General features: G+C 40.0%; 1 protein-coding gene across 5 annotated transcripts in view; it reads right to left on the reverse strand.

Annotated features, from left to right (window-relative positions):
- The window catches only part of LEF1 (lymphoid enhancer binding factor 1), a 145,745-nt gene that overhangs the window by 20,027 nt on the left and 99,583 nt on the right, over window positions 1–26,135 (reverse strand). For 3 of the 5 annotated variants that reach the window (XM_060779117.2, XM_067468637.1, XM_067468638.1), the window contains exons 6-9: window positions 18,947–19,037; window positions 12,260–12,343; window positions 8,923–9,045; window positions 6,406–6,568 (exon numbers count right to left, since the gene is read on the reverse strand). In XM_060779117.2, the coding sequence (XP_060635100.2) occupies window positions 6,406–6,568; window positions 8,923–9,045; window positions 12,260–12,343; window positions 18,947–19,037 (461 nt within the window). The remainder of the gene's footprint in view (window positions 1–6,405; window positions 6,569–8,922; window positions 9,046–12,259; window positions 12,344–18,946; window positions 19,038–26,135) is intronic. The other 2 variants (XM_067468639.1, XM_067468640.1) reach the window with 1 other exon arrangement.

The following is a 26,135-nucleotide window of genomic DNA, read 5'->3' on the forward strand; positions in this document are numbered from 1 at the left end:
GTTGTCCGTAGACACCTCTAAGGTCATGTGGCCATCATGACTGCATGGAACACCATTACCTTCTCACAGAAATGGCACCTATTGATCTACTCTTTGCATGCTAGGTTGTAAGAAGCTCGGTTGGCAGAAGCTGTGCCTAACAGTGGGAGCTCACCCTGATCCCTGGATTCAAACCACCAACCTTTCGGTCAGCCAGCTCAGCGGTTTAACCCGCTGCACCACCAGAGGGACCTTCATATTTATACAGGACTCTTATAATGAAAGCTCTAATGTATTTCCATAAAAGATTTGGTCTGATATGTGTACAAAATAAACGAAGGATTCTTAAGTGCTATAATTTAGGCACAGGCTGGCACCAAAAGCACAGCAGTCTCTTTGTGAGCGGCCTTCAGTAGACTGCTTGACAGAAGGTCTACCAAAGAAAGACTTGAATAAAGAGGTGAAACTAGTTGCAAAACACTGAATTCTAGTTTCAAAGCCATCTAACTCCCACTTATTGCTGGCAATAATTCAAGGTCTTACAACGTTCATGGCTTTTGAACAACGATGTAGCAGGAATTCAATATTCTATTCTTTGTATTCTCGAAGGCTTTCGTGGCCGGAATCACTGGGTTGCTGTGCATTTTTGGGGCTGTACAGTCATGTTCCAGAAGCATTCTCTCCTGATGTTTTGTCCACATCTATGGCAGGCATCCTCTGAGTTTGAGGGGTCTGTTGGAAACTAAGGAAGTGAGGTTCAGGGTGGGAGAAAGAACTCTTGTCTGCTAGAAGCACATGGGAATGTTGTGATTTGGCACCTTGATTAGCATTTAATGGCCTTGCAATTTCAAGGCCTGGCTTGTTGCTGACCAGGGGGATCCTTTGTTGGGAGGTGTTAGCTGGCCTTTATGGATTCTTGTCTGGAATTCCTCTTCTTTTTGAGTGTTCCCCTTATATACTGTTCTGATTTTAGAGTTTTTTTTAATACTGGTAGCCAGAATGAATTCTATGAACAGAAAGATGGAGTTGCTATGGGGAGCCCCCTCAGCCCATGTGCAAATTTCTACATGGAACACTTTGAAAAACAAGCCCTGGAAACAGCAACAAAAAAGCCCACTAGATGGTTCAGATATGTAGATGACGCCTTCACCATTTGGAGCCATGGAGAAGAAACAACTGAGCCAGACCTTGAAATTGCAAGGCCATTAAATGCTAATCAAGGTGGCCAATTGTAACATTCACACGTGCCTCTGGCAGACAAAAGTTCTTTCTTTTACCCTGGACACTCCACAGATATATAAACTTCACTTGCCTGGTTTCCAACAGACCTCACAACCTCTGAGGATACCTGCCATAGATGTGGGCAAAACGTCAGAAGAGAATGCTTCTGGAACATGGCCAGACAGCCCGAAAAATGCACAGCAACCAGTTCTATTCTTTAATTAGTATTATTTTTTGTCTCAAGAACAACGGAAATCTTTATTCTTGTTGAGAAATCACCTCTTCAGTTATGCAGTATGTTCTCTTCCAACTCTCAGCCTTCTCTCATATAGTCTCATTTTTCATATACTTCAAATTTAGGTGGTCAGCACATTTTTATTATTCCTGTTTTTACTGTCATTACAACTACATTATTGTGTTTTTAAGAACTGAATCTACGATCTAACATTCCTAAAATGTTCAGACCCATACAGCACCCCGGGGCACCATTCTGGGTATTCCAGCACAAGGTGATTTTTAGCACAACTGAGCTGCTCGTTTCTATGCAGATGCACACACCCTTCTCCAAGGCACAGCAGCTTTTGCTTTGCTCCCAAGGAGCAGCCGGCTCCAACCCCCACAGCTGTCTGTCAGCTGTTTCACAGCAGGAAACCGGGGTGGAAGATTGCTGCCTCCAAGACCCAGCCAGCAGGGATCGTGGGAGGGAGCCAACAAGGGACAGAGATGAAGCACAGAAGGCACATGGTTTTCCCAAGGAGTTCATTCTTCAATAATAAAATAAAATAAGAACCAGAGATTTGAGATGCCCCAGAGAAATCACACTGCAACATTTAGATTGCCTTCTGTCTATATTAGTATTCTCACTGAGGTGTGCTATCCTGAAAAATTACCAGGAATATTCAAGGTAAGTTGTTGCTTACCATTTGAGTAGGAATTTGGTTACAGTATGGGTCATAGATTCATAGTATCATATAATCTAGTGTTGGAAGAGACCTTGTGAGCCATCCAGTCCAACCCCCTGCTAAGAAGGAGGAAAATTGCATTCAAAGCACCCCTGACAGATGGCCATCCAGCCTCTGTTTAAAAGCCTCTGAAGAAGGAGCCTCCACCACACTCCGGGGCAGAGAGTCCCACTGCTGAACAGCTCTCACAGTCAGGAAGTTCTCCCTAATGTTCAGGTGGAATCTCCTTTCCTGTAGTTTGAAGCCACTGTTCCACGTCCTAGTCTCCAGAGCAGCAGAAAACAAGCTTGCTCCATCCTCCCTACGACTTCCCCTCACATATGTATACATGGACCATCATGTCTCCTCTCAGCCTTCAATTCTGCAGGCTAAACATGCCCAGATCTTTAAGCCACTCCTCATAGGGCTTGTTCTCCAGACCCTTGATCATTTTAGTGACCCTCCTCTGGACACATTCCCTCTGGTCAACATCTCCCTTCAATTGAATTGCCCAGAACTGACACAGTACTCCAGGTATGATCTGATCAAGGCAGAATAGAGGGGCAGAATGACTTCCCTGGATCTAGACGCTAGACTCCTATTTATGCAGGCCACAATCCCATTGGCATTTTTAGCTGCCACATCACACTGTTGTCCATGTGGATTCCAAGATCTTTGTTAGTGTCTGGTTAGTGCTTTTTAACGCTAAACAGTATCTTAAATCTAAAGAATGCATCACATTGTGAACATTGGATAACATATAAACAGTAAAGCGGAATTTAAACTGGTTTTGCAGCAGTGCTTTTTCAACTCTTCTGACCAAAGCAACTTCTTCTCCTACTTTGTTGCTTTAGAGAGCGTTGCCTCGCTAGAGCTTTGGAGAGATTCCCATAGTACTATTTTCCTTTTGCTACAAGGTGATTTCAGTAGTGTGCCATCTGCCACTGTGTTCAAAGTTTGGCTTCCAGCAGGCCATTGTGAATGCTGGAAAAGTGATATTTGATGTAGGAAGCCAACAGCCAAATCCTCTGTGAGTTGGCAGATATACACAATCAGCCGACCTCAGTCTGAAGTGATTGTATACAAACACAAGTAGATGTTCCCTGTAATTACTATGTACTCAGAAGGCAGTGTGAGTAAACAACACTAATCATAATATAATCTACATGGAACTCAACTGAGTGAGAATTCCTATATGTTCCATATTTCCTTGAACTGTGTGCCTGTTTTTTTTTTTTTAAAAAAAAATTCTACTTCAACATTTGGTGGATGGAAAATCAAATAAGTTATGAAAAACCAAAAATAGTGTGAACGAACTATAGAAATACTGGGACAAACATTATGCGTTGACTTTCGTGAAACACGGTTCATTCTGGAGTAGAGGCTGAGTGTTAGTCCCAACTATGAATATACACTAAAATGAAAAGGGCATTGTGTTGTCGAAGGCTTTCATGGCCAAAATAACTGGGTTGCTGTGAGTTTTCCGGGCTGTATGGCCATGTTCCAGAAGCATTCTGGAACATCAGGAGAAATGTCAGGAGAAAATTCTCTCCTGGCGAAATGTCAGGAGAGAATGCTTCTGGAACATGGCCATACAGCCCGGAAAACTCACAGCAACCCACTGAAAAGGGCATATTTGTCATTCCTTTTGTAAGCACCATTTATTTTGAAGGGATTACTCTATGTGGGAGTATCATTGGATTTTAGCAAGGGTGTTCTGAAAATGAGAAGCGATACCTGCAGAAGCGGTACCTGTAGATCTACACACATTTGCGTGTTTTCAAACTGCTAGGTTAGGAGAAGCTGGGCCCAATAACGGGAGCTCATCCCGCTCCTCAGATTCGAACCACCAACCTTTTGGTCAGCAAGTTCAACAGCTCAGCAGTTTAACCCACTGCACCACCAGGGAGCCCAGTAGACTCGTATAATCCAATTTTACATTATAATCTACATTATCTGCTTTGAATTAGACTCATATAATCCAGTTCAAAGCAGATAATGTAGTTTATCTGCTTTGATAATATGGATTGTATGTCAGTGTAGAGGGGACCTTAGCAGGAATGTATTATCACTGCTGTTGTAGTAAACCAGGGGTGGGAATAATGCAGCCACTTATGCATTGCTGGACTAGACTCCCAGCAACACTAGACACCATAGCCAATACGAAGAATGCTGGGAATTGCAGTCTAATATCTAGTAGGCCACATTGCTATGGCCCCTTCTTCACAGTCCTATATCCCAGGTTCTGATCCCAGATTATCTGCTTCGAACTGGATTATATTAGTCTCCACTGTCAAATAATCTGAGATAAACAGATAAATGGAATCAGATTCTGGAATATAGGGAGAATGCTTGATTCTAGAAAGCAGTGGGAAGTCTGAACTGAATGCAAAAATGTCTCCATATTAAGGATATTACTACAAAAACATTATAGCTGCCTTCATCCAGGAGGGTTTCACCTGTATTATTCACCTAGGCAGAGAAGTGTGCATATGCAATTGACACGTTCACACTCTTAAAGAGATCATTTGCCATATACCCATCTAAAAAACACAAAGAAGGGTTTAACAGATCTACAGAGAGAGCTTCTAAGGAAGACAATCTGGTGTGCAGTGCATTAACAGCATACCTTTCTGGATGATGGCCATAGTGTTTATCCTGGAAGACCCTACTTTAGTTCCTACCTAGGTGCTATCCTTTGTGTAAGTTGCTATTAAACATTGAGACTAATGCTCTGTTCCATGAAGGGTGGTGGAGTTACCTTGGGAGCCATTTAAGTCATGGAGAAAGCTGTCAAAATACAGACAAGGGCTTAAGCTAAATCAATGTTTGTGAAAATCAGAGTAGGAATTTCCAGTCTTGTGACACATTGAGGCAGCATAATAATCAAACACACAGAGCGTCCTTTGATGGGACCAGGCAATAAACTTCATAGTATGCTTTGCAAATAGATCCCTAATCACTCTTGACGCCAAAACTCATTTTAAAAGCCAAGGGTTTAGGTAGTTGGCAAGCACAGCTCAAGCTACAGAAATATCAGAAGAGAATGAAAATCCAGACTCCAATGAAGGTCTCCACTTATAAATGCATTAGTCACATTTTAAAATACTATACATTAAAAGCAGATATCCTGCTATGAATATCTTGACAAATATGGAAATATGTGCTAGAATATATGTTCTAATATGAATTAAACATTACTGAAAATCTATTCCCTTTACATATTGGAACAGAGCAATGCTTATCGGAGATATGGTTATAGTGTTGTATCAATGCACCATTGTTACCAGAAAACACAGACATAGTCCACCCTGCAGGATATAGGGCAGCAAGGCAGTGGGAGGATTGCACTTTCACTAACCTATTTAAATCTGTGTCAAATGTCTTCTTTGAAAAGGGTCTCTGAAATTATTTAAGAATTGCATATATGACTGTCCTCCACAGCAACTTCATTACACAATTCTCTAGGTATGTTTGATTTTGAATGTAAGACATGATCCTACTTTGCACTGTATCCTGAAGATGCTGATCCTATCGGATAGTTTTGTGTTATATTATTTAAAAGGGGAGTGAGGAGATATGACTGTTTAAATTTTCTTTTGTGACATTTTATGAGTGTTTGCTCTTGTAAATTTATGTTTATAAATGATTATAAGAAAGTTGCCCTGTGTTATATGCACTGAGACACTACTTCAAATCTTATCTGTAACTGGATTGACAAGTTATATACCTGTATGCTGAATGCATGAAGGTTTTGAGTAAACCAGATATGTTACTTTTAACGAAATCTACTTTATTTTTGTCTTGTGAGAGCATGATATAGAAATAAGATATTTTATGCGAGAGTAGATGTATTTTTGGGCAACTGAAAGAAACACTTCTGAAGAACTGCTATATTTTGTGCATTGGCATAATCTCTGTTCCTAACAGATCAGAGGCAACTAGGTTATCAGTCTAATAGATGAAAACCAAATTGCCTTGCATAAGTACATGTGGATATATACCACTAGAGATAAGATTTTACTCAAACGAGTTCTTTGGCTCTTCTCTGGAAGATTATACTTTTACAAAGGGGTATGATTTTCAAATGGTTGTGAATGCCATTTTTCTCCAAAAGGTTATGGAGATTCTGATTTTCCAAAAGTTACCAAATAATAGCAAAGTCAATGTGTAAACAAATAACTGTAGTGGATTATTGGGCTGAATAATATATGCTAAATGAAGAACATACATCATAAACACCCCAAAACATGCAATTTCATACCCTTCTGCCAAGGATCTGGTTGATAGCTGCACTTTCTTTCAGAGTACACTCCGCTACAACATTCGCTCTCATCTCTTTCATGTATAACATGAAAGCATTCAGAGGTTTCTTAATATGAGGTCTTTTGGGCTCTTGTTCTTTCCTCTGTTCATGCTGAGGCTTCCTAAAGGTAGCAGGAGGGAAGAAAAATACAGAAAGAGAGCACTTGTTACTAAATTCTGCTGTAAATGTGGACACTTTATACCTCCATTTCAGAGGATCAACTGTTTTCACCCTGTGGCCATATATAATTGGTTCTTGGGATTTGAGGGCACAAGGAGAAAAAAATGAAATATATTGGTTGGAATCATTTTGGTTATTCCTAATAAGAGTAGGCATACTGAATCAATGAGTCAACACATAGATAAATCTCATTAAGTCAATGGGTCTCCTTTCGTTGGGATTAGCAGTATGCTTTAAGTCATTATATCTTATAGATGGCTGTGAAGCAGCAGTTTCCTTCTCTGCATTCAAACAGTGGGCCTCAGAGTCACTTTCAAAATTACAAATATTTGGCATATAAAATTACAAATAATTGGCATATTGGGCCGGGCTTTAACACAGCTGGTAAATCACCAGCAATTATAAGATCTATCAACCAAAACGTTGCCAGTTTGAAGCCCTGGGTCCATGTGAGCTCCTGACTGTCAACCCAGCTCACTGTTTATCTAAGCATTTTGAAAACAACTTAGAGCTATCAGTAGAGAAATTAGGTGCTGCTAAATAAGCAGGGGAGGTATTTTACGACACCATAAAAGAAAAAGATCTGAAAATGCCTGGTGACCAAAAGAAAGTAGGAAGTCCTGGTGGCTCTTCATCTTAGAGGATGGAGCAACAGTACCCCCTGTGGCTGGATTTGAGCACAACCTCCAAGGTGCCAAAAAGCTGGATGTCGACATCTTTCTGTTCTGGCTTATCTCTGCCCTGTCTGTCCAAAACGGCATTGAATGTTTTCTGTGTATGTGTACTGTGCTCTGCCTTGAGTCCCCTTGGGGAGATAGGATGGAATATAAATAAAGTGTTGTTGTTGTTGTTGTTGTTGTTGTTGTTGTTATATCATAACTCATCTTTGATTATTATTTTGGTCAATGTGCAAATAAACTATGGACATGTACCCATAGATAATGCTGCCAGAAACAATACACACACAGAGATGGTGTTGAGGAATAGATTATCTTGTAATGTCAGAACTTGAACATCTTCTAGAACATAGAAATGCGTTTATCCATCCAGTCCTTTTAAAAGATACAGATATTTGTCCATTAGCTGAAGATAGCATTAAATATAATGTAATGGGTAATACACTAATCTGTTTGCCTCTTTCCAAATGTCTAAAAATGATACATCAAACAGGTATATGGATTCAATTATCTAACATTTTGCAGGTAAAAGGTATACCTCAAGTAATGAAGTAGATGCATTGCTGAGCATTACTTCCTTAACAGAAAAATTGGTAGAGGCAGCAATAACATAGAAAAAATAGTCGATACGTCCACAAACCAGAAAAACAGAACAGTTTCACCAACCTTTTTTTACCAAACTAAAATTAGGGCTTAAATATCCTAAAGACACCATATACTGTCTGATCTTCGGAGCTAAGGAGGCTCAGCCTTGGTTTGTACTTGGTTAGGAGACTGCCAGGTGTTGTATTTCAGATCAAGAAATTGGCAAAACCACTTCTGGCTATTCCTAAGAAAACTTTATGAAGTTCATTGTGTTGCCATAAGTTGAGAGGTAACTTAAAGGCATGTGCACACACTTTCTGACCACCACTACCAGGTGAAGTTCAATGCATTTTTTGTGTGTCAGGAGCGACTTGAGAAACTGCAAGTTGCTTATGGTGCGAGAGAATTGGTCGCCTATAAGGACGTTACCCAGGGAACGCCCGGATGTTCTATCATTCTGTGGGAGACTTCTCACATGTCCCTGAATGGGAAGCTGGAGCTTACAGATGGGAGCTAACCCAGCTCTCCGGATTCGAACCGCCGACCTTTCAGTCAGCAGTTCAGCTGGCACAAGGGTTATACCAATTGCGCCACTGGGGGGTCCTATTTCAATGCAGTGAGAGTTAGTAAGTTAGGGCATAGTTAGTTATTGTTGCAGTTGTTAATCGCAGCAGCTGCATAGGGCAATCTGATAAATTAGGTACCTGAACTTAAAAGGTTCTGCAAAATCAGGGCTGTGGCTTCCCTTGATTGAGTCTCTACAACTGAAATGTGGTATTCCTCTTTTTCTACCGACTTCTGCTTCAACTAGCATGGTAAAGTTGAATTATTTGTGTTTTCTGATCCTACTTAGTATTCCAGTGTCCCCAAAATGGACCAATTAGCAGATAATCTGAGTACATTGCTTCTGCTTTTCAGCATGATGGTTCAATGAAAAATAACATTTCCAGGCTCTGTTTTTGGCGTGCTCATATAATTCTCATATTTTACAGCTTAAGAATTAATTAATAACCAGAATGAGAGACTAACTTACACATGCATTAAGTCACTGTCTGTGTGCGGATGTTCTTGTTTGACTTGAGGTGTTACAATTGCTGGGTGAGGGATTCCAGTTGTGTGAGGCCCTGGAGGACCGGGAATCATATGATGTGAAAACCTGCAAAAACAGAAAGAGGGCATCCTTCTTCATAATGGAAACAGGCACATGGTGTACAACAACTGCATGAATCAAAACAACATCATTTTCAGCCCACAATAATATACCAATGTGTGAAACAATTTTTAGGCTAAAGCATATAGATCATCAACATAAATCCTTCAACTATCAATGGTGTAATACTACAATAGCTATAAGACAATCTTATGGAGAGTCCAAAGAAGCAGTTGGCTCTTTTGATCTAAAAGAACTTCTACCAGGAAACAGGGCTTTTTCTAAAGTCATTCCTCCCAAATACATTATTATACTGAAGGAGTAAGAGTTCATAACAGCTGGACAATCGGTATCCCTTCCAGTGACTGTGTGGATTGCAACTAAGCTAAACGGGAGTAGTTCAACTCAAGGAAAGTGCACGTAATTTTGTCGCTGGGTTGCTGTGAGTTTTCCGGGCTGTATGGCCATGTTCCAGAAGGATTCTCTCCTGACGTTCCACCCACATCTATGGCAGGCATCCTCAGAGGTTGTGAGGTCTGTTGGAAATGAGGAAAATTGGGTTTATACATCTTTGGAATATCCAGGATGGGAGAAATAACTCTTTCTTTGGAAAGAAAGTGAGAATGTTGCAATTGGCTACCTTGATTAGCATTGAATGGCCTTGCAACTTCAAAGCCTGGCTGCTTCCTGCCTAGGGGAATCCTTTGTTGGGAGGTGTTAGCTGGCCCCAATTGTTTACTGTCTGGAATTCCCTTGTTTTTTGAGTGTTGCTTTTTATTTACTGTCCTAATTTTAGTTTTTTTAATACTGGTAACCAGATGTTGTTCATTTTAATGATTTCCTCCTTTTTGTTGAAATTGTCCACATGTTTGTGGATTCAATAGTTTCTCATTGAAATCCACAAATCTAATGAAACCCACATGGCCATATAGCCCAGAAAACTCACAGCAACCCAGTGATTCCTACTATGAAAGCCTTCAACAATTTAGCCCCTGTTAATAAGAAGTCCTGGGGCTTTGAACCAGTGAGTTGGCCTTCACTACTCCACTGTCGGTTACCCAGGAGAACCCGTTCCCCCATTTTTATTTAAATCCTCATCTGGAATCTGGAATTAGATACAAAATAATTTAATGTTGCCAATCATTTACAAAACAAATGCCCTTAATGAAGGATAAAACTGTTTCCACACGAGTATGAAATGAAGAAATTCAGTTGCCCACCACCAGCCAACAAAAGATAGGAATTATCATGCAGAAAAGTAAGAGCAGTTCAGTAGATTCAATGGTTCTCAACCTGTGGGTCCCCAGGTGTTGTGGCCTTCAAGTCCCAAAGAGCTGGTAATCTGGCTGGGATTCCTGGGAGTTGTAGACTAAAACACCTGGGGGCCCACAGGTTGAGACCCACTGAGTAGATTCATACTATCACTTCTACATTCCACAAAGATCCAAATCCTAGACTACCACCACAGTTCCTTCAAGGAATTGTGGCCAAAACTGTCTAGCTTTGGACCATCAAATATAACAAACAAAGCCCCTAACAAAGCTAACTTCTCTATTGTAAAACAATATCAAATCTATCTTCAGGACTTTGCATATATACGATTCTGTTGGCGAACTATTTTTCATGTTTCATCAAAGTCCACAAGGACCACACTAAGGGTGCCTGGATAATGAGGCTTTGAGACCAAATGTATGAAATATATGTATAGAAGGGCTTTACTGTTGGCAATCTGAACTAGTTTGCTATTTGACCACTAAGTTTTCTCACTGCTCTGCCTACTTAAAACATACTGTTAACATTTTGTAAAATCCATCAAGAAAGTACATGGAAATTAATATTAGCTCCTAGAAAGCATGCTAGCAAAATTGTATAGTATCTTGCAAATTGGGAATTTGTAGTAATTGTTCTATTAACTAGAGGATTTTTTTAAAAAAAGAATTAAATGAAAAAAGCACAGATAAAAGAAACTGATGGAACCCACACCAAAACCTTGAGAAACTGCAAGTCGCTTCTGGTGTGAGAGAATTGGTCGTCTGCAAGGACATTGCCCAGGGGATGCCCAGATATTTTACCATCCTGTGGGAGGCTTCTCTCATGTCCCTGCATGAAAAGCTGGAGATGAGAGAGGGGAGGTCTCCCCACTCCCTGGATTTGAACCACCGACCTTTTGGTCAGCAGTCCTGCTGGTACAAAGGTTTAACCCATTGTGCTACCTGGGCCTGACAGTGCTGTTGAATATATATGTCTGTTTCTAATACACAAAATGGCAAGGGGTTCACAGTAATCTTCAGGTTCACCAAACAAAGCATATAGATCCCATTTTACCCAAGTGCAGAAATATAGCATAACAGAATAATGCAAAAGTATCCCAGTGCCAAGTTCCAGTTAGTGCCACTTGCCTACACTAATAATGACACCCTACTCACACATCATCTTTACAGATATAACAATGCATACACAGTTTCTTTTGCCTTTTATTTAAAGCAAACTTAGACTTTTTTGTGTGTGTCAGGAGCAACTTGAGAAACTGCAGGATGCTTCTGGTGTGAGAGAACTGGCTATCTGCAAGTATGTTGCCCAGGGGACGCCTGGATGTTTGATGTTTTACCATCCTTGTGGGAGGCTTCTCTCATGTCCCCGCATGGGGAGCTGGAGCTGACAGACGGGAACTCAAACTTGGATTCAACCTGCTGACCTGTCAGTCAGCAGTCCTGCCGGCACAAGGGTTTAACCCATTGTGCCTCCAGGGGCTCCATTCTGTGCTGCAAATATTAGAGTATTTGTGGGGGTCAGGTGAGAGCAGTCTCTATTAATACTTTTTAGTTATGTTCATGTGGTTCCAAAATATCAAAATAAATTATTCCTAGGTATTTTACTATATTTATATTCCAGCGTTCTTCAATTAGAACAAAAAGCAGCATATTCAAGGTTCTCAAGATACTTCCACCCATCCAAGTAGTGTCCAAGCCCAGACCTGCTTAGCTTTAGTCAGGCTGATGTATCACATGCCTTCAGATCATAGACATGTGATGAAAATAAGCTGTGTATACACAGTAAAACAAGCATACACTTACACAGACACACATAAATACATTTTAGCTGGTTGAGAGCAGTGGGGAGAAGCAAGCAGAGGCAGAGACCAGGATACAAGCAGAAGAGCAAATGGTCCCTCTAATTCCAGCAGTTACTCCTCAGCCAGTCATCCCACACCTACACCTACCTTGACATGGAAGTGTCGACTGAAAGTGAGGATGGGTAGGGTTGCCTGAATCCACTTGAGATGGGATATACAGGCTGACCTTGCCTGAGGTCACAGAAGAAAGGAACTCATCAATAATACTGCTTTTGAAAGAAAATCACTGGCATAGAATTCTAGAAGATCTAACGCTTTTTGCAAAATTGATTAGAATCAACTAGAATTTAGTTCGTGATAATAGATATACTAACAGCCCTTTGTTTGCCCAAAGAAATTGGGTGGGTTATTGTTCCTAAGGGAAGGAGATCAATAACCTCTCATTAAAAAAAAACAAAAAACTTCTCAGCACCCCAAGGAATAGAGAAGACATGACATATTTTAACTGCACTGGACTGTTATAGTAGTTTGAAATCATACCTTCAACATATCCTATAGTATTCTGGGATTTGCTGTTTGGAGAATAAGTTTGAATTCTTTACTCAAAATGTCTACTGTGGCAGTTTTTTGGGGTTCAATACAGTTTTTGAGCAAAGAATTCTAAGTACCACATCCAATTACAGAATTACTCAAAATGAAGCCATTATATCTAAACAATTTGTTGTTAATAGAAGCAAGATGGCTTTGACTTATGGTGACTCTATGAATGAGAGCCTTCAAAGACAAAGCCACAAAAACAAAGTTTCTGGAGTGTAACAACTACTTTCAAAGTAAGTCCCACACAATTAAACATGAAATATTATACCATCTATATAAATAAAAATGTAATGTTTGTTTATGGGATTAGCATAACTCCAAAACCACTGGACCAATTGACACCTATCAGGCCAATGAATGACCATCACTCATAAAAACACTGAAAAACACAGCAGAGGGGCTTAAAAAGCAAAAAAGCAAAAAGATATTACAGCACGTGCAAAAACTACTACCAATAGCATATCCACACTCTATTCCGGATTACAGCTCCTAGCAATCCCTAGACCAGGCCCTATAGGAGAAGAGGATGATCCAAATGCACTGCTTCGCTCTGGACCAGAGTGAAGAGAGAGGGGGCCAGGGGACAGTTTCACTTTGTCTCATGTGCTATTCTAATAATATAATGTAATATAATATAATATATTGCATATACATATAATATTTATAACATTATAATGTATTGCAATATAATACTAATAATAATAATATATTATAATTATATATTTGTTTTCCATGTAATATTACTAATAATATTACAATATAATGGTATAGTACAATATAGTAATATTTAATACTGATATTGTACTATGCTAATAATATAATATATTGTATGTATATATACCACTCAGAGACCCCTTCGGGATGAGAAAGGCGGCATATCATCATCATCATCATAATCATCATCATATTTAATTACTTATTAATCGCCCTCCATCTGAGAATGCTCTAGGTGATTTACAGCTAAATTGTAAAAGATAAAATACAAACATACAGAAATTAAAAATTAACAGAGATCGAATGCTCTAGTAAAAAGCCAGGTCTTAAGTGCTAGAGTAAAAGGTCCTAAGTCATGTATGGCTCTCATACAGGATGGCAAGAAATTCCATAAGGCAGGGGCAGAAACAGAAAAAGCCCTGCGTCTGGTACTTTCCAAGTGCACTTCTCTAGGACCCGGTATATGGAGTAAGTCACATTGGGCTGGTTGTTGCGACCTCCGATGATGGGAGAAGGAGAGGCGGTCCCTAAGGTACGATGGACCCTGGCCGTAAAGAGTTTTAAAGGTCAGAACTAGCATCTTATACAGGCCACGGTACTCAGTTGGAAGCCAATGTAAATGTTGCAGCACTGGTGTTATATGGCATTTCATGGGCATTCTTGTGAGTAACCTGGCTGCTGCATTCTGAACAATACGGAGCTTTCGGGTCGTAGACATAGGAAGGCCAACATACAGGGCGTTGCAATAGTCCAGCCGAGACATGACCGTGGCATGGATGACAGTTGCCAGAGCCTCGTCAGATAGGTAGGGTGCCAGTTGCCTCGCTTGTCATAGATGGAAAAAGGCCTGTTTGCTGGCAGCAGCGACCTGAGCTTCCATTGTCAGCAGTGAATCCAGGACGACACCTAAGCTCTTAACAGTGGTCGATGGAGATAGAGCGGCACCATTGAAGGTGGGTAACGGATGAGTCAGACCTGCCGGGCGGCCATGCCAGAGAATCTCAGTCTTCACCGGGTTCACCTTCAGTCTGCTAGCATGTAGCCAGTTCAACAGAGCTTCCAGACATAGGGTGAAATTGTCTGGAATTGATGTGGCTCCAGGTGCAGAGCCACGTATATAAATGTCGTAAATAAATAAATAAATAAATATTCTTATTAATAGTCCTGCTAAGTTCCTGAAAATTCAGAAACATGGCTTCTTTGATTCAGTTTATGAGCTTGTAATACATTCTTCCTCTTTTACTATTGCCTCCCAACTTGCTAAGCATTAACACCTTACATGTTGTCTCAAGATATGTCCAAAGTACAATGCCCTTACATTAGTCAATTTAGCTTTCGGGTAGAATTGAGGATTGATTTGCTGTTGGACCCATTATGAGAGTAACTATCCACAACACTCACAGTCGAAGTGCTATTAAAACATACACAAATCTGCAGTGGAATAGGCGAACAGTTTGACTGAAACTAAGCAATGTTTGTCACTCACTCTACTAATGCATAAGAATAGACTGGGTTGTACGAAGGTATTCCCTACGTACCCTTCTCTCTGCAAAGTTTGGGTCCCATCAACATCTAATGAAGAAGACAATCATTGCAATAAAACCATCACAGAATATAGATTCTGGAAGATGATGACCCAGAGCTTTCTGAAATCACTACCTGGGAAGAATTATCTTTGCTACTCTAGTAGATGAGCTACGGAAACATCCCACCAACTTCCACTTACTTGGGGGCTCCTTTCTATAAAGCAGTGGTCCTCAACCTGTGGGTCCCCAGATGTTTTGGCCTTCAACTCCCAGGGAGCCCCCATTGGTGCAATGTGCTGGCAGGAATGAAGACCGACGGGTCGGAGGTGCGAATCCATGATCCACCCATGATCTCCCTCTGTCAGCTCCAGCTCCCTATGCAGGGACATGAGGGAAGCCTCCCTCAAGGATGGTAAGAACATCAAAACATCTGGATGTTCCCTGGGCAACATCCTTGCAGACAGCCAATTCCCTCACACCATAAATGACATGCTGTTTCTCAAGTTGCTCCTGACCGGGGGGGGGGGGGGGGACTCCCAGAAATCCTAACAGCTGGTAAACATCTGGGATTTCTGGGAGTTGTAGGCCAAAAGACCTGGGGACCACAGATTGCTATAAAGGTTTAAATTGTTTTTAGTGGGTAGAACAAGCTGATTCCTACTCCAAGTCTACTAGTATCAATAATGGTTCTGTGGTGATGATCTGAATATATTCCCTCCCAATCTCAAAGATGTAGGGCAAGCAAACACAAAATGTTCATAGGCTGCATCTGAGATCAATTGAAAAGACAATCTTTTTTAGGGTAAATAAAGGGTGCTCTGTTGAGCTTGGTGTTCTGCCAAATGTCCAAGTTTGCTTAGGAATCTGTCTTGACTGACTTTGCCATTAGTCATCCATGTCTGACAATGATTTCCTGCTGCAGTAGCAACATTGAAAATACCGAGCATGGCTTCTTCCACCAATACTGAGAAGAGACCTTCCAGATTAGCAAGGAGATAGCAAATACAGAGATAACAGCAATTTGTTCAAAATACATAACGGAAATTACCGAAATGTATTGATTTGAGTGCACCATGGAGAGTAGCAACAGCAGCAGCCACTCCCTTGGCAACTCAGGTGGTTCTATTAGCTTGATAAGAGTCTGTTTACACTGGTCCCTTTTTTTCTGAGATGAATTATCTTGTTGACAGCATCATCCGCTTCCCCTGCCCTACTAAAGCAATCCTTGCTGTATATAGTCAGAAAAGACTATGGCAATCATTATTTTGCATTTTGTTTCCAAGCAAGTATGGCAAGATTTAAAGAAACCTATGCATGGATCAATACTTAAAGGTGGTCATATACATGCAAGATGAATGCAAAACATGAATCTTGAGGGAGAAAAAAATGCACACAAAAAAACCAAAAACTCTTTCCTCTGAAGTCCCAGTCTTCTTCAAAATGCCATATCCCACTAGCACAAATTGATTGCTTCAAATACTTTGAACTTTTTCTGCTTAGTTTACATTGTCTTTTCCTCCAGCTTGCATTGATGCAAGTTCTGAGCAGGATTTAACACACTTAAGTAGCAAAGTTCAGAGAGAATAATTGATCTATCCTTGAAAGACTGCGCTCAATTCCATTCAAGCAGAGCTATTGATTGACAGATTTAATGTTTTAAGAAATTGGTATTTCCAAAGCTGCTGGCCCTTTATTATGCTCCCCATGACAGGCTTCCCACTTAGACAGAGGTCTGTCCATGTACAGTAAGGAAAAAGTGGCAGAGTTGAAATCAAAAGTATCAATTCAATAGCACGTTTTTAGCGACTGTAAGAAGAGTACACAATTGAGATTTGTGCGTTAGGCTCCAATTAAGTTACCAGCATATTTTTTAATTTACTCTCCTTGCCGAAAGCAAACAAAAACTCAACATACACACTACTCAACAGCCTTAAGAGTCTTTGAAAGAAATGACAATATTTAGAACTGGAATCAAAACCACAATAAATCCTTCTGTTGTGGAAAAGCAATAGTACAATAAAAGAGAAGAGGGATAAACACAGTCTGCTCTTTTGACTGTAAGGTCTAATTATAAAGGAATTTTGGATTTGCACTGTTTTCTGGCATATGAAGTCATTACACCAGTGGCATCACCAGAGGGGCATGGAGGATGTGAATCGTGCTGGATGACACCAAAACGACTATCTAAAAAGTGTTTACGCAAAGTTTTAGCAGAATTTGTTTTACAAAAAATATCCATATACTTGCGAAAACATTTTGTAAGCTCACCTCACACATACTGTACATATAAAGCTAAAACTCTGTGCTAATTTACTTCTTGAACTATCCATTTCATATGTGTTCCAATCAGATCTATCATTATTATCCAATTACAATGGCATTTCAAATGCTGCAACAAAAACAACATGCGTCACAAGCACACACTGTTTTTGTTGCTACTGGCCATTTATTGTTGCTGACACTGTCAAATTTTCTGATATTTTAGCAACAGTATTATGATACAGTCTGTTATGGGAATAGGTCCATGGGGTTACCACATTAGGTGACACCAAATCTAGTGACATCACTGCATTGCATTGTTCTTTTCTTTAAAAAGTTAAAACAACCTAAATCATAGATTGGGAATGAATCCAACAAAGTATGCAACTATGTAAAAATAATGTAAACATTTCCACCACAACAAACCCAAATAACAGCTACAAGCAGTAATTCTTAAAGGGCTGAGATATGTAGATGTGAGATGTTGGACTACTGTTCCATATATCTGACCACTGGCCATAACAGCTGTAACTAATTGAAGTTGGTAGTCTAAAAACTGGAGAATTATGGTTATTGGTTCACCCTTACCTCAAAGAATATGTCTTAAAATCTCTCTTTTTAGATTTCTTTCTCTCACTGGGTGGCAGTATAACTAGTCAGATGGTTAGTAGTGTCAATTCTTTAAAATGTTGAGAAAATCTACGTTCACACAACCAACAGCAATCTTTCAGCTCTGATTGGGGTATGAACTTAATGAATGGGTTTCACAAACCATCACAAATCCTGAAGTGAGTTGATTATTAGCATGCTGTTTAAGATGACTTAGCTGCCACATAGATAGTGTGAAAACAAAAGCAACCAAATGGATGTAATGTATGTTTAGCTGCGAGAGGACAATGCACATTTTAATGTATGTTACCTGTTATAGCCCTGTAAGTAAAAGTAAAGGTTTCCCCTTGACATTAAGTCTAGTTGTGTCTGAGGTGGTGCTCATCTTCATTTCTAAGCTGAAGAGCCAGCATTGTCCATAGACATCTCCAAGGTCATGTGTCCAGCATGACTGCCTGGAGCACTATTACTTTCCTGTCAAGGCAGTACCTATTGATCTACTCACATTTGCATGTTTTCGAACTGCTAGGTTGGCAGAAGCTGGGGCTAACAGCAGGAGCTCACCCCACTGCCCAGATTCGAACCGCCAACATTTTGGTCAGCAAGTTCAGCAGCTCAGTGATTTAACCTGCTGAGCCATCAGGGGGCTTATAGCCCTGTACTCTATGAATATTTAGGACAAAAGCCTTGTAAGCTCTGCATAAAATAAAGTGTCTGAAAACTACACTCATATATGTACTAAATCCTATTTCAGGCATGAGCAAAATACAGGTCTCATCAGTTGTTCCCAAACTGTGGTGCCCATAAACCCTAGCAATACAACCACTAATGAGGAATGTTGGTCATTGCAGTCCAACATTGGGAAGGAATGCACTTTGTATTCCTATATATATGTCATAAAGCTTGTGAAGAGTAATACACATTATGAGATGCTACTAAAAAGCCCAACTATTCACTTGCAAAAATTGTCTCTGTACTTCAAAGCTTATTAGCTTTGTTTAGTTACTAATTCCATATATAATGAACACCACATTTTAAAAACAACAATGACATAGGATTTGTCTCAAGCCAAGAAGCACACAGCACCTGCACAAGCACATAAGGTTCAGAAATAGTAAAAGGTTCTTACCAGCCAAGAGGCGGAGTGATCTGTCCAACGCTGCCAGGAGATAAGGGATAGAAAGTGGGCATATCAGGACCTGGAGGATGCCTGGACATGCCTGTTGAAGAGTATAGAGAGTGGTTTGTTTGCAACTAGGTGACAACTAGGACTGTAGATCTGCATATAGTTGTTAATGCTCAAATATAAACTCTTTGTTCAGTCAGTCAATTCCCCCTGTTTTATTTTTTTGCAAAGGCTAATTTTTTCGAAGATGCGTGGGACCTGGCTCACCCACAGGCATGCAGAAGGTGCAGAGAAAGGAAAGTGCTCATTAAAACAATATTAGGTGCTTATATTGGAGTACAGTCAAAGTGAAAGTGAAAACTACATTTTATAAACTTGATTGCTATGATATAGATGGGGATACTATTGATCTGTGCAACCTCTCCTCCCTTGATTTTTTAAAAAAACAGATTGTAGCTCAGTGGAAGTCACATTCCAAGGCACTATCCATTTCAATTAAATTAATGGCATCACATGCCTACATCACCCATTTCTATAGACCAGACTGAAGCAAATGTTCAGCAGTTTTGGATAGCAAACTAAACTTCAAAGGTATTTGCAAAGCCTTCAAGACCAGATTACACCACAATCTATGGATGAGAAAATCTATTGTTTGTCCAGAGTTACCAATTGTTTCCTATGCCTCAATATATGACTGGGTCAGACCCTCGTATAGGGAGCCCAGTGGTTCTGGTGACTATGGAAATGGGAATGAGAACAATCAGCATAAATGAGCCCAGATCTGGTAAAACCGGGTTAACCAGATAATGTGGCACTCTGGCATCGAGGAATAATTTTTTGGTAGCTGTAAGGCAGCAAATGTTGCTCTCGTCAGAAAGGCTCACTTCCCATGTGGTGTTACCTACAAAATAAAGAATTCATGAGCTCTTGGTGAATATTTTTTTCCTGGCTCTATGTCATTAGTACCCTTCTACAATAAGATGGTTCACAAGACACGATGCAGATGTTTGACTCTATGTCTTGCTTTAAATTCTATAATGGATGCAGGTACATGTACCCACAATCAATCCAAAGCTATTTGGATTTGGTGCAATGGGTTAAACCCTTGTCCTGGCTGAACTGCTGACCTGAAGGTCAGTGGTTCAAATCCGTGAGATGGGGTGAGCTCCCATCTGTCAGCTCCAGCTTGCCATGTGGAGACATGAGAGAAGCCTCTTACAGGATGGTAACACATCCTGGTATCCCCTGGGCAACATCTCTGCAGATGGCTAATTCTCTCCAACCAGAAGTTATTTGGAGTTTCTCAGGTCATTTCTGATACAATAAAAAGTCAACTTTATTCATGCTTGGAGTTTTGGTGAACTGGCTTTACATCAAAAATTTGAAACAATCATATTTTGCCTTCTTTCAATGCCTGAGACTTTTTGTCCCCACCTGGAGAAGTACAGTAATTCTCTGAGATGACAATCAGAATCCTAAATTCTGGTGACACTAGTAAGTTTGACTTTATCCTAATTTTAATTTTGTGCAATTTCATAAAAGAATTCTGATTAATGTCTGATCAAAAATGAAATTCTTAGCCATTCCTAGTGGAGTCAGTTAAAATAAAAGGGAAATGAATACTGCTAGTGAAATCTGAAACCAATTCTTAGAAACTTTGAGCCTTTTCATTTTGTGCTCCAGAGGCACAGCTCTGTAATCTGCTGCAACAGTCTTGTGGCAAATTTAAAATCTAGCAAATTTATTGTGGCATAAGCTTGAATGAATCAGAAACCACTTGGTTGGATGCATGATTCTCTCAGTGGGTAGGTATATATACTCCAAGTACAAAGAGAAGGAGGGTATATGCGTGTGCCAACACATGTATCCATCGAAACCAAAACCAAACAGCCAAGCAGTACAAGAGATGGCAGTATATTCTCCACAGTACCATGCAGAAAACAAACACATTCAATTGGACCTAGTCAAAATGTTTGTGACCTTACTAGCTGTCATTGCTAGCCATAGCAAGTTCAATACAGCAAACATACATATATAAAAGATATAACTAATTTTCATATTGGACTAGCTTCTTAAAATTTGCTGAGACCAGTTTCCAGTAGTATATTAATAATCCCAGACTAAGTGGCTTCACATGTGAATTTATTAGAATACCATGGGAGACCTGTAAACATGCATTCACATTTTCAGTGCCTGCTTCTGGTCAATTTATCTTATTACATTAGAGACAATATTTATTTGGCCTACATGAATGGCATATTATGTCAGAACATAGGCAGATGAAGGAGTACATTACGTTGTTGCTAATGCTCTTTGCTTCCATAACAGTGATGCTTGATAGACACAGTAATAAAGATGTTACATATGCATTTCTGTTTGACTATCTCATTTATGGTGATAAGGAGCCGCAGTGGCGCAATGGGTTAAACCCTGGTGCCAGTTGAACTGCTGACCTGAAGGTCGGCAGTTCAAATCCGAGAGATGGGGTGAGCTCTCATCCATCAGCTCCAGCTTCCCATGCAGGGACACGAGATAAGCCTTCCACAGGATGGTAACACATCCGGACATCCCCTGGGCAATGTCTGTACTGATGACCAGTTTTCTCACACCAGAAGAGACTTGCAGTTTCTCAAGTCACTTCTGACACAGTAAAAAAAAAAAGATGCTAATTCAGAATGGGGCACAATCTACTAGTACGAAGAGGACATAGCCAATTTTTGGCTTTATTGATCTATTTTTCTCTCCCTACAACTTTCCTATATAAATGCTTCCTTTTAAATAATTACTAAGAATTCTGGAGATGATGACCTTTCAGTCTTAACTTTATTTTTCCATTTTGTTTTTGGCTCTTCTTTAAACTGGTTTTTGAAATTGTTTTAAAACTTTTTCAAAATAATTGTTGTATTTACAATAAGTACACCATTTTAAAAAGTCTGGTGTGTAGAAAAGTTATTAACTTACACAAGTTAAGAAAAAAACCATTATAGATAGACTTTATTTGGATATGAGGAATATAGTTTGTGATATGATGAATTACAGATGGCGGCGTTTAATAGTATAGATCGCCTGAGTTGCCTGAGGGCTGAGAAGGGTGGTATACAAATATAGTAAATAATAAATAAATAAATAAATAAATACATTTGTTTTGGCAAAAAATGATTCTTTCAACCCTTCAAACACCTTTTTCTTCAGAACTGGAGTGCCACAAGGTTCTCTACTCCCTCCTGGCCAAAATTAGTTTTGGTGACAATGTTAATTTCCAGGAAGTGGGTTTTTTTGTTTGTTTTGTTTGTTTGTTTGTTTGTTTGTTTACAACATTTCTACTCTGGCTTTCTCCACCATGGAGGGGACTCAAGGCAGCATACACTTAGGCAATTATTCAATGCCTTCCAAAACAATTGGGAAGGTGGAGGGCAAGCATACACAATAAACAGAATCCCAAAAACTGAACTGTTTTCAGAACTGTTTTCAGACTAGCTTAAGAATACGTTAGGTCCTGGGGGGAGGGATACTGGAACAAATAGAATCCAGAACCCGTATAATTTCCCATTTTATGTCTTAAGTTCATTTCTTTATATGTCAGTATATAGAGTTCTGCACTGTGACACACCCCACTCTTTCACTTAACAATGTATTTCTTCCCTCCCATGAAAAAGATGGCAAATTCCACACTTTTTCATTGTGGGAGAGACAGGGGATCCTGGGTACAATTTTCTGTTCAACAGTGGTTACTTCTACACTGGTCTTATAGGAAGCAGACCTGGCTGCCCTTGGAGCTGCCAAACTTTCACTTTGGAAAGGAAGTCCTTACTCCCTGAAAGCCTCTGAGAGAATGTCAAAAACGTGGGAAGCCAAGAAGACTGCTTTTGCACCATCGGAGGCTAGTATGTTGTTATTGTCCTTGTTTTAAACTTGAAAGGATTTCTTTTTGACTTAAAAAAGAATAGTAAAGAGTCACTGGTCTCAGATGTTCCACAGGCAGCTTTCTGTACTCTCTGTAGATGTGACGTATTCCCCAAGGGGTTTCAGAAAGCATGGGCAGCCACAGAGGGTGCAAAATGTCGTACAAGGACATTTTTAGCAAAAACTGTTTTGATGAAGGAAAAGGTACACATGGATGGGCAGCCCTCAGCCAACTCAAAATTCCACCTCTCTTCTCCTTTCTCTGTTTTCGATGATGATTACTCATTTCTACACTACGTGGTTACGGTGCACAGGACAGGTCAAAACAATCAACACAAACCTAATACAGATACTACATGTGTATTGAAGAATTATGTTTTATTAGAGGCCCCTAATGAATGGTTCCACATGGGATGTGCAATATCTTGTGAATCTCTCCGATTGCTTTATCATAAAACTTAATAACACCTAATAGAGAGAGCCATTATGTGAGAATGCCAATATCTGAAGAAAGGGCACCTGGTATAATCTTGTCTGTAAAGTCACAATAGCAGCTAGAAAATAATCCTGGTCACGATAAAAAAATGTTTTTACTTGTTTAACAAATTGTGTATTTACTCAGCATAGAATAGGGACGAGCTATTGAATTTAATTTTGGAGATGCTACATCTCAGTTTCACATATAAAGAACAACAATCCTTTAGTTGGCCTCCTTAACTGAAGCATCACAATTATATTTAAGGCCGTGGGTACTGCAGGAACAGTTTTAATTCAACTGGGTTTCATATAAACTTCAAAGGAACTATCCAAGGTACCATACATACCCTTTTCCCCAAGTCAGGGGTGCCCAAACTTTTTAAGCCAAGGGCCAGTTTATGGTCCCTCAGCCAGTTGGGGAGCCAGACTATAGTTTGTAAAAAACATTAATGTATTCCTATGCACACTGCATATGTCTTTCAGGGTGAAGGGACGCAAAAGGCCACCCATCCTTTTTTTTCCCCTTCTGAGATGCCTGCATCCCCAGGAAAGAAGGAACGAAGAAAGGAAGGAAGTCAAGAAACGGAGGGAAGGAGGGAGAGTGGGAGGAAGAAGCAAGGGAGCGAGGGAGGGAGGCCTGAAGAGAGAGGGCCGATGGAAATTTGAACAGGGTCCTCAATTGGTCCCTGGGCCACACTTTGGACATGCCTGCCCTAAGTAGTTCTGGCATGTTGGACAGCTCCTTTGAGACTCAGATTCATAGCCTTACTAAAATGGAAAGCCAACACTCAAGCAATAGATAAGATATGACAATGGTGGGCAAAGAGTGACTTTGGCACCAGCATTGATAATCTAAAACTGATTTATGGGCCTAATCATCTGCAAACCCCATAGACTGCCTTTCTTCTGTAAAACAAAAATAAAACATAAAATCTCCAAGAATGGCAATCTACCTTTAAGATAAGTAACTGTCCTAACTATTCAACCCTTAAAAGTATCTCTATTTTCTCACCCTTAGTGGATGAGTTGGCATTGATTGATTGCTTGCTTGCTTGACTATATTTATACCCTGCTCTTCTCACCCCAAAGGGGACTCAGAGTTTACAGATTATGGCAAAATTGATGACAGTCAACCACCCAGTCCTCTTTGTTGAAGTACAGAATCGCAGGTTATATTTAGCTTGCCCCATAAAATAGTCTTTTGCTCTTAGTTGTGTGAAGGGTGTTGTCCGCCATCATCTTCACGCATGTAAAATTTAACTGGCAGTCCAGTATGAAGGATGTGGCTGACATCCTGTCCTTCTGCTCACTTACAGTGAAATGTCTTTGGTCACATCTGACATGTCAATGCATTCTGTATGCCTGATAATACAATCAAGGATGCCAGTTTTCCAATAATCTGTATGAACATGAATACAGAAACCCTATGCAAAAGTTCAGTCTTTAGAGAACTTTTCAGGACTAGTCCATATGCAAACTGATTAAAATAATTATTGCATGTACACACTTTGCTTAGTGATGTGGTTGAGGTTTTCCTCAAATTGGAGGTGATAAAAATAAGACTTCTGGTCACTGTTGCACATGGAAGATATAAGAACAGCTCCTTAAATAAGACTCTTCTGCATGGTATGGTGAGTGGCTATGCAGGTTAACAATATTGTTGGCCAAGTTAAAGGTACTGTCATTATGTGTTTGTGTGTGTGTCAGAAGCCACCTGAGAAACTGCAAGTTGCTTCTGATGTGAGAAAATTGGTCATCTGCAAGAACGTTGCCCAGGGGACACCCGGATGTTTGATGTTTTACCATCCTTGAGGGAGGCTTCTCTCATGTCCCTGCATGGGGAGCTGGAGCTGACAGATGGAGCTCAACTTGCTCTCTCCAGATTTGAACCGCTGACCTGACCTGTTGGTCAACAGTCCTGCCTGCACAAGGATTTAACCCATTGTGCCACCCGTGGCGCCATCATTATGTGGTCTTATAGTATATAATCAATGCTATGGCTTGCCATCCTCCTTTCCATTAGAAAAGCACAATTCAGTATAATGTACACAGTGTCATATTGGATACTCTTGCTAAGTACGTGTAGGTTTGGCATAAGAGTCCAGTTTTTATCTATTTTGATTTGATGCATATCCTTTTTTCTTTCCTAATAAGGACCCAAATAATACCTTCTTGATCTTCACTTGTTTTGCTACATAGGCTTGCATCAGGTTATATTCTGTATTCATTTGTGATCTGCATAGTACTGCGGCAAAGCAACCACCCTATTTTGTACTGCTTGACCTCTTGGCCTCGAAAAATAAATAAAAATATAGTTCAATTTCCTTCCTTCTGTACTATGACTATATATATAAATACACACACACACCTACCCACTTTGGTGACTGCTTCATGAATATGGTGGAATAGGCTCTTGCCCAGAAAAGCTTATGCCACAAGACTGGTGGTTTATACATTTCATAGTTGATTTTCACTCTGATTTGAAAAGAAAAAGAGAAAGGAGGTTACACAGCCCATAAATGATAAACTCGTAGTATCTGGATTTTTTCACCTTTTCAAAATCCACTGAAAATCAGCCTTGAGAAATTGTTCAGAAATGAAACATGTCAGAAGGGGCTTAGAGAAGAGGCAAGCAGCCATTCCAAATACGCAGCAGACTAGACTTATTAGATTAGGTAAATTGCTGCTTGTACATTTTCTGCGGTTCCCTCGTGATTCACAGATTTTGGAAACTTGCTACCACAGAGGATCGGTGGTTAATTAAGAATCATTTTCAGGCCTGTAATGGTCACACTTGATATGATTCATTTGG

The sequence above is a fragment of the Anolis sagrei genome, chromosome 5, assembly GCF_037176765.1.
Source record: "Anolis sagrei isolate rAnoSag1 chromosome 5, rAnoSag1.mat, whole genome shotgun sequence".
Lineage (NCBI taxonomy): Eukaryota > Metazoa > Chordata > Lepidosauria > Squamata > Dactyloidae > Anolis > Anolis sagrei.